We start from the raw sequence: 9640 nt of genomic DNA on the forward strand, positions 1-9640 counted from the left end.
GATCTCTGAGAGAAAAAACACAGACTAAAACTATCATATTTTTCATTGTCGACATTTTCAGAATTCTTTTTAGTCTCGAGAACTTAATCAAACTAGAATACGCTGAAACAGTGCGCCATTTCCTTTGGAAAGGAAATCATTTTGTAAAAAAAATAAATAAAAAATCACTGGAACCAGTAATCCAGTGACTGAAATTTCTGAAGTCGATTGGTCTAGTTGTATTTTCAAGTAGGATGTTACACTGCCTAATAAGAGCCCCAGCTGAAAATGTACAAGGCTGCATGGCCATCTTTTTCAGACTGCAGGACTCTAGGTTCCCGATTAAACAGGAAGGCAGTGCATCAGTTCCTGTGCATGCCTGCTAGCTGTGACATTCTGTTTTCTATGTAATGCCTGCTCAGCCTGTATACTTCAAAAAAAGAGCAGTCTGGGGTTGTTGGGAAACCGGGAAGTACCTTACATTTCATGAGATAGCTTGTACAGATCTGTATTGCTAACCCCCCCCCCCTTCGCCTGACATATGTTTCAGTGGTTATGTTTGCATATTCAGCCTCCAAAAAGGAGTGAGCTGTACTTGAAACGTAACAATGTTAGGCGACAGGTGCCCCAGAGAACAGGGGACAATGTAAAGATATCTCTTGGGATTGAATTTGGAAAGGTTTCATTTAGAAATTTACTCAGAAATGTGTAATTAAAATTATGCATTTAGCTAATTAAAACAAGTTATATTTTATTTGTTTTTTCTTGTTGCAGAGATATAGAAGTGGACGAACTGAAGGCACAACTTTCTCGAATGCAAGAAGACTGGATTGAAGAGGAATGCCATAGAGTTGAGGCTCAGTTAGCCTTAAAAGAGGCCCGGAAGGAGATCAAACAATTGAAGCAAGTAATTGATACTGTCCGGAGCAATCTGACAGAAAATGATAAAGGCATCCAGAAGTATTTTATTGACATCAGTATCCAGAACACCAAGCTTGAGACCTTACTCCAGAATATGGAGGTTGCTCAGAATGGAACTCTAAGAGATGAGGTAACTGGTTCAGCAGGGGGATCCCCTGCTAGGTCTCTTACTCGGAGCTCCACTTATACCAAACTAAGTGACCAAGCAGCACAGGACAAGAATGCAGGTGACTTTCAAAGCATTTCAACTGAGGAGACTGGAGACAGTGGCTTTGTAGGTGCAGAAGACACCTACAGTAGAACAGACTTGCTTGACCAGTTTTCCTCCAGGTTGGACTGCTCTGCTGAAGATGCTTCCCTTCCAATGTCCTTCATGACCATGAGTTCAAGGCTTCCTCACAGCTCTACTTATGAGAAACTTGCCAGCTCTCACTGTAGTATTGAAATGGGAATCCAGGCTACAGATGTTGAGGAGAGAGCTATACAGACCGACTTTGTTCAGTACAATCCTGACTTAGATACTATAATGGAGAAAGTGATGAAATCTCAAGCTTGTAGTCCAAGTAGTCAGACATCTTTGTGGGCCTCTGAAATTGAAGACTTGGGAATAAATGTTAGCTACCAAGTCAGTAATACCAACAAAGTGCTTGACCTGGTCCCAAGTGACCCAAACTCTGCTATTGTAGTGACTGACAAAGAAGGAAATGAGTTATCTAGTAGCCATGTTGATACTTCTGTCATCCTAAAGCCTACAGTCCAGCAGCCTACCAGTATGAATATGGCAGACAGTGCCATTTATAATATTGATGAAGATCCTAGTGAGCCTGACCAAGATGTAGTCCCACAAAAGTCATACTGGAGTCGTCATTTCCTCATCGACTTTCTGGCAGTAGCAGTGCCAATAGTACCCACGGTAGCTTGGCTTTGTCGCACCCAGCGATGGCAGGGCCAGCCTGTCTATAACATTGGATCCCTGTTGCGTGGTTGCTGTACAGTAACTTTGCATTCCATACGGCGAATGGGCTGCCGTCCTGCTAGCAGAAATTCACAAGTATAACAGTACTATCAGGACTGATTGCGTTCATCAGATCTAGGCTCTGCCTTCATATGCACACCATTTGACACTGCATGTACATTTCCCATGCAAGTCTAATCCAGTGAATGATTAGCATTAATGCAGACAAATATCGTGTGACAGCTGTTGACCCTGCATCTAGGCTAACTAGATGTGTAATTTATCCTGTCATATAATGCCACTATATCAGAAAATGTTAAAAGCAACATTTCAAGGTCAGGAAAGAAACACTAATCTTGTTCATAGTTGAGTGTTAAACACTAAGTGATGTGGTTTGTTGTTGGAGTCAAAGCCAGTCTGTTACTTTAAGTAGCTTATTTAGTGCAGTATAAGCTAAACAGCGTATCTTCACATTTGGGGTTACTCATTTCCTCTGCTGGGCTTCCACACACACGTTTGATACTTCAGTGGGAACAGAGAATTTTTTCAAGTTCAGCTAGCAGATGAAATGGATAAACTTTCTGTTCCTATGAAACAAGTGTGTAATTTCATTTTCTGTTTGGATAATTTTTGAAATCTGTGGATTACCTAGAGAAGCACTTCTGATTTAAGACCATAAACTTTCTTTTTTTGTAGATTTATGTGATACATTAGCTGCACACACTTCCTGTTGCTGCTTAGAACATTCCCGTCAGGTTATTAAACACTTGTAAGATCTGCATGCAGTCCCGCAGTGGATGAAGGTACATTACAAACTGAAATCATTAGTAACATTATTTTCCACATTTCCCTTTCAGTTTGAACATCTACATCAGAGGTTCCAGGGTGCACTGAGATGCCGTACCATTTCAGACTCACTGTAATTTTTATATGAACTTTACCCATCTTTGAAAAACAGTGCCTCAGTTTTCCAGTGTGCCAGTTCCCTGAACCAAGACCACCAGCACCACAAAGGGCATTGCTAATGTTACCTGGTTTGCTTTCTTCCTTATCACTTCCAAGTCCACAAAAACAACAAGCAAAATGTGCATCTTAACCTAAATATACAACTACCATGAATGGGTCAGGGTCTGCAGGTTAGGGAATTACATCTAAACCTAAATATACAACTACTATGAATGGGTCAGGGTCTGCAGGTTAGGGAATTACATCTTAACCTAAATATACAACTACTATGAATGGGTCAGGGTCTGGAGGTTAGAGAATTGCATCTTAACCTAAATATACAACTACTATGAATGGGTCAGGGTCTGCAGGTTAGGGAATTGCATCTTAACCTAAATATACAACTACTATGAATGGGTCAGGGTCTGGAGGTTAGTGAATTACATCTTAACCTAAATATACAACTACTATGAATGGGTCAGGGTCTGGAGGTTAGTGAATTACATCTTAACCTAAATATACAACTACTATGAATGGGTCAGGGTCTGGAGGTTAGTGAATTACATCTTAACCTAAATATACAACTACTATGAATGGGTCAGGGTCTGGAGGTTAGTGAATTACAAGCAGCCAGTCAATAAGCTAAACTACCCCAGCAAGTCAGAATAAGAAAGAAAAATGATGTTCTCCATGACGTTCATACTGCTTTCATGTCTGTCTTCTCTCCCAGTTTCTTTTTGCGTACTATTAAGCCAATGGACAGATTTGTACTACTGAGCTCAGAAAAGTAGTTAAGTACTAGCTTTGTACTTATGTTGCTGTAAAACACAAAACAGAAATAGTCTTTAAAAAAAAGAGGAACCCCTAGAGTGTGGTAGCAGGTATAGTATTAGTAGATATTCATAATGGACTAAAGAGTGGCGTAACCCCGCATGTGGCGCTTGGGTGGTGGAGGGACATTTGGGTGAGAAGTACAAAAAAGAAGTGCATCTCTCTGGTTGGCACAGTGGTAGAAGCCCACTCCCATTATGTAAAAAAAATTGTGCATCCTGATTGGCTAACACAGGTTTTATCTGGGACATTCTCTCCAGTGCATTAACTGTTCTAAACTAGCCTCTTTCAAAAATGCATATATTTTACTAAAAGTGTTGCATTGTGATGCTGCTGCTTGGGAGTATGTTTCAAGGAAATGTAAATAAACTTAAAATGTAATTAATTAACTCTTTAAAATGTATGTAGGTATTCCACATGACGTGTCATCCATTGGGCGGTATGATTTATTTATGCAATCCTATTCTGCTGACGGACTCAAAATGAAGAATTACATACCAAGAAATGAAACAAATAGCAAGGCCTCTGAATGCAAGTCCCACTGGTCTAAAAAAGTATGCCCAGTTTCAATTAAATATAACACATTTTGAAAAACTCCCTAAAGTTTGTAAAATATTGATGCCCCCCCCCCCCCACATCTGCTACTTAACTCCAACATTGGCATACCTTTGAATAATGGGGATACGGTAATACCACAATTTCAGAGTTAGTATTTTGCCATCCCAGGCATCTTAATTATGAGCCTTTTGGCATCAACAGGCACCTAATCACTCTGTCTCCTTTTTACCTGTGGAAGTTGCCAGCATTATAAAACCTGATCAGAGTGTAGAAAAAGGTGAAGAATAAAACATGTATACACCTTGAAAATAAAAAAAAAAAGGGTCAACAGTTGATTTGTCTGTTTGTATATCCATGCCAGGGCTAGCCACCCGGCAGTGTGAACCTTGGCTTTAGATGATTGTCAGTTAAAATTACACCCCAACCTCATGGAAAAAAATGAGGCTGTGGATTCTGAAATTAAACTGAACTGCTTGCTGTTAAAATACACAATGTACATGACATCAAGATGCCTTTAATATATCCAGACTCAGTGCATTATAGTACACATTTATGGTTAAATACTGCACCCCTCCCATATTGTTGGTTACCACTTAATATCTCCTTTAAATGCCTAAAAAATAAGCTTTGTTCAACAAGTATGACATTAAAAATGGCCACTACATCCTAGATAATCTGCCGTGTCAGTTTTCTTTACAGTTTGCAGCAGACGGTTCTATAGTGCACTGTACATAACATGCTTTGTTTTCTGCATAACATAAAGGGTATGGCCATGCAGAGCTTTACAGAACTGTATGTACAGGAAATGTCTTGCTTTTGCACGGTAGCGAAAAGCTTACTGTTGTACCAGTGATTCACTGTTAGTATTGCTAAACAGCATAAAAATGTCACTCCCTTTTAAGTTATGTTGCACAGTAATACCAGAGAAATGGCATTGTGCATGTGAGTGCTGGAGTTAAGTCAGAAAACTGTTTTAAGACCACTCTCCAGAGATGCTTGTTTAAAGCATCTTAGAAGCCTTGGGGGACATTGTGACATCAGTAGACCACTCTATCAGGCCAGCATTGTACGGTCACAATTTCAGCACTGTCTTTCACAGTTTATTTAATATAATATATTTTGTGCTCTGCTTACTTTATTTAAAAAGGGCTGATCTTGACTTCATTACTTGGCACTTTGCAGATATACATGACTTTCCAGAGTAGAAATCTGGGATTTAAAAGTGACAGCATGCATGCCAGTGAAATTATAGGACAAATAATTCTGAGGACCCCAAGGCATCCTCTTTGTGCATTCTTTATTCTGTAGCTGCACACTGATTGCACTTTTTAGAATTAAAACACTAAATTTAGATGCTTGCCGGATGGTATGAATTTGCACATTTTTTTCTTTCTGCCACATGGGGGAGAAGTGGCACTGATTCTGTAACCCAGCTCCTGCATTAGTATCAGAATATATTTGAGCTGTTGAGAAGGAAACAGTTTGACATCGAGCACTCATCATTTGAGCCCTGTAGAAGCAGTGATTTAAACTAAGAGGTCACCTTTGGTAGAAGAAACTGCTTTTTTAGTTATATTTTGTTGATATTCACGTGTGTGTGTGTGTGTGTGTGTGTGTGTGTGAGAGAGAGAGAGAGAGAGAGGATGATACCTGCATTTAGTAAATAATTTTTGTCGTCCTAAAATTGCAATAGAAATGGTAATGGTTTTCCGTCTGGTAAGCTGTATAAATAAATGGTTATTGTGACTTGTTTAAATGAAAAGGGCTGAAGTATTTAATCACATTTAAAATACTTTACACTGTATCACATTAGCTGGACTTTAGCATTTCTGCATTTACAGTACTTAAATGAAGAATAGTTTTCTGTAAACTCAGTTTCTTTAATCACATACAAGCACATCTGAAAAGTGGATACATTTATGTTAAATGTGGAGAGACATCTGGTGGAATAGTAAATGTCATAAATTACTAAACTGTTCATTTCAGTTTGTATGTTATAAATTATTTTTTCATTTTAATACATATATGCATTTTGCCAAAGCTTTATGGGATGCTGTAGGTATCCCACGTTTGTAAGTTATTCTTCATCACGTGTGTGCCAGCAAATAACCAGTTGTGTTTGGCAACAAGCTTGTAAAGACGTAACAAAGATGGAATGTTGTTAATATGGTTTAGAAATGTCTGTTACAGTGGCTACAATCTGACAAATGCAGTTCCCCAGTAGTAGGATTACAAATTAGTTGTGGCACTGCTGGATACTTACTGCGAATGCAGGAAGGAAAGTGAAGACTTGAGAAAACACTTCCCCCAGTTTAACTGTCATAATTCCTGTTCTGTAGAGGGATGTGATCTCCCCCGTCTTCTCTTCAAATCTGTTACGGTGGCCAGTTAGTACAGGACCTACATATCACTGAAGCCGGATGAGGTATGAAAAAATGAACATGTTGATATTTACTTAAAATAATACTAAGCTTTAGATAATGTGAAATGGGTCACTCCACAAAGTTGAGAATCAAGCCTTCTGTGGCCATTCATGTATGTTTCACAGTTCACTTTAATTGCAGAAAATAACTGCTGTAGCATAGTTGCGTATTAAATGAACATTGACAATCGCTATAAGTTTTGCTAAAATAAATAAGGGGAAGACTTCTGTGTTGATGTGTTTAATTCAAAGTGTTTTTTCTCTTATGATATATATATATATATATATCTATATAATTATATATATATAAATATAGTATTTATTTTCCCAGATAATTCAATCTTCTTTAAAGCACTACGACATTAGTGTAGGATTTTTGTGTTCTTATTATGACCAAAGCACTTGTTGCCTTTGTTGACGAATAGATTGCCTTGTGATTGTTTTTGTAATAAGGACCATAGCTAACCAAGGCATGAGAGCTGCAGAAACTTATTTGTGGGACAGGATTCGCTCTATTTTAACATTCGTTTTTGGTTGTTTGTCTCTCTGGTGTGTAACATTATGTACAGAATATAATCTCATCTTGTAACGTCTGTTTGCTGCAAAAGCAGAATCTTTTTTTTTTTATATACACTTTGGTTGACATTTGTTGCCATTTCCTCTTTGTTCATTTCATACGTCTCAACCTCTTAGCACAAGAAATCTGTGCAAAACAGTAAATGGGTGACAAAGGCCAAAAAATAGAGACATTTTTTTTTTTTTAAATATTGCTGTTATAAACTTAGAAAGTTGACAGAATAACAGGTTTTTCTTGGCATGAATCTTCTGAAGAGTATGGAGTCTAAAACTGATATTTCTGCCATTGTTTTCAGACTTACGTCCTCAATGATTTACCAAACCATGAAGGAAAAACACTGGTCTTTCTGCAAAAATCTGGGCAGTTGAGAGGTGTACAACCATTTTATATTCCACAATCAGCACATTTAATGATGGCATTTTTATTTTAATCTACCACACTTTGTCACCTGACCTGTCCATCATTACTGGTGATTTCTTCACAGTGAGCAGGTTAGGACCTGGTTTGCAATGGCGGTGGAAGATAGGTCAGTTAGTATAAGAGCAGAGCTACAACAATGGAAGCTTAGGAAGGAAAATACATTGAACCCCCTCAGCCACCCCAAACTTTCAAGTGTCCTAACATTCTTTGGTACAGGAAGTGAAGAACCAGAAACAGAAGTATTGCTGCCACCTATAGTTAGACAGTGTTATTACAGCATAATTAGGTAGAAAGGGACAAGGTAAATTGAGTCTCATTTGATTACATTTGGCCACGTCTGAGTATCTGAGACTTTGGAGTCTGAATAAATCACTTCAGACCTTTAAGCATCTCTTGTCTGAAGATTGCTTGACATTGCAGGTTTAGCACTGCAGTGTCAGGAATTCCTTGAGGGAGGATTAATGCAGTGTGGCAGATTTTTCAGTCAATGACGGCGATGACAGTTTTCAAGGCTTGCAGTAAGGTTTTTCATTTTTGTGACTTGCTCTCCTAAGGTACATTTCATCTTTAGCAGAATAAATATAGTGGTGGTGTGCGTGTATTTTATATATATATATATATATGTATATATATATATATATATATATATATATGTATATATATATATATATATATATATATATATATATATATATATATAAAATAAAGCACAGGTTAAAAAGGTTACATTAAAACTGCAATAAGAAAGACCCAGCCAAATTACTGTCTTCGTTGAGTAATACCTTCCACCTCCTGTAGTGGAGGCCCATGGGATATATGCAAATAACCCCCTAGGGACATACCAGTATTTCAGCTATGTGACTTCTGAATGCCAGTGACCTTTTACTTTGTCTTTATATATATATATATATATATATATATATATATATATATATATATATATATATGGATCTACCTGACTACATCGACAGTTCACAACACAGACAACGACTCAGAAGATCGACAAGTCAGAAGACCGACGGAGGAAAACACCGACGCTGAGAACACTGAGATGGGGAAAGGATGTGTAAGTATGCGGTAGTGACGGCCGTTAGGGTGCGAGTAAGGTAAGTGTGCGATGTTGACGGTCTGTAGGGATAGGGGTGGGATAAGTGAGTTAGGGTTAGGGCGTGGGTTAGGTAAGGGTGCGAGTAAGGTAAGTGTGCGATGTTGACGGTCTGTAGGGATAGGGGTGGGATAAGTGAGTTAGGGTTAGGGCGGGTTAGGTAAGGGTGCAGTAGTGATATTTTTTGGGTTAGGCGGGTTAAGTGAGTTAGGGTTAGGGCGCGGGTTAGGTGAGTGTGCGATAGTGACGGACCTTAGGGTTAGGGTTTCGGTTAGGGTTGTAGATAGTTGTGTATGTAAGGGTTAGTGTTGGTTTGTAAGGATTTTGGTGTGCTTGTGTTGTGTGTGTGGGTTTTGGACAGGGATTTGTTTTGTTTGTTGTTATGATGTTTCGAGTGTATGGGGTGTCGTGTTTGTGAACTGTCGATTATGTGGTGTCGGTGAAGTCGTTGGTGTTATGCACTGTCGATGTAGTCAGGTAGATCCATATATATATATATATATATATATATATATATATGTATATATATATATATATATGTGTGTGTGTGTGTATATGTGTGTGTGTGTGTGTGTGTATATATATATATATATATATATATATATATATATATATATATATATATATATATATATATATATATATATATATATATATATGGGTCCATAGGACATTGAAACATCAAACGAGCGAACGCTCTTACATATATATATGTGTGTGTATATGTGTGTGTGTATAAATATATATATATATATATATATATATATATATATATATATATATAATATGTATATGTATATATATGGGTCCATAGGACATTGAAACATCAAACGAGCGAACGCTCTTACATCGACACAGAATAACTGAAGCTACTGAATGTCGAATGGCCAGAACAATGATTTTTTTCCCCCAGGAAAAAAAAATCGC

At 37.9% G+C, this 9640-nt stretch overlaps 1 protein-coding gene across 5 annotated transcripts in view; it reads left to right on the top strand.

The window, feature by feature from the left end:
- Window positions 1-6839, top strand: part of SNPH (syntaphilin) — a 716339-nt gene extending 709500 nt beyond the window's left edge. For 4 of the 5 annotated variants that reach the window (XM_044090431.1, XM_044090434.1, XM_044090433.1 and 1 more), the window contains one exon: window positions 754-6839. In XM_044090431.1, coding sequence (XP_043946366.1) covers window positions 754-1957 — 1204 coding nt within the window. In that variant the 3' untranslated portion in view covers window positions 1958-6839. The remainder of the gene's footprint in view (window positions 1-753) is intronic. The other variant, XR_006367169.1, reaches the window with a different exon arrangement.
- Window positions 6840-9640: the final 2801 nt, after the last annotated feature.

The sequence above is a fragment of the Protopterus annectens genome, chromosome 12.part0, assembly GCF_019279795.1.
Source record: "Protopterus annectens isolate FY-2018-M chromosome 12.part0, PAN1.0, whole genome shotgun sequence".
Lineage (NCBI taxonomy): Eukaryota > Metazoa > Chordata > Ceratodontiformes > Protopteridae > Protopterus > Protopterus annectens.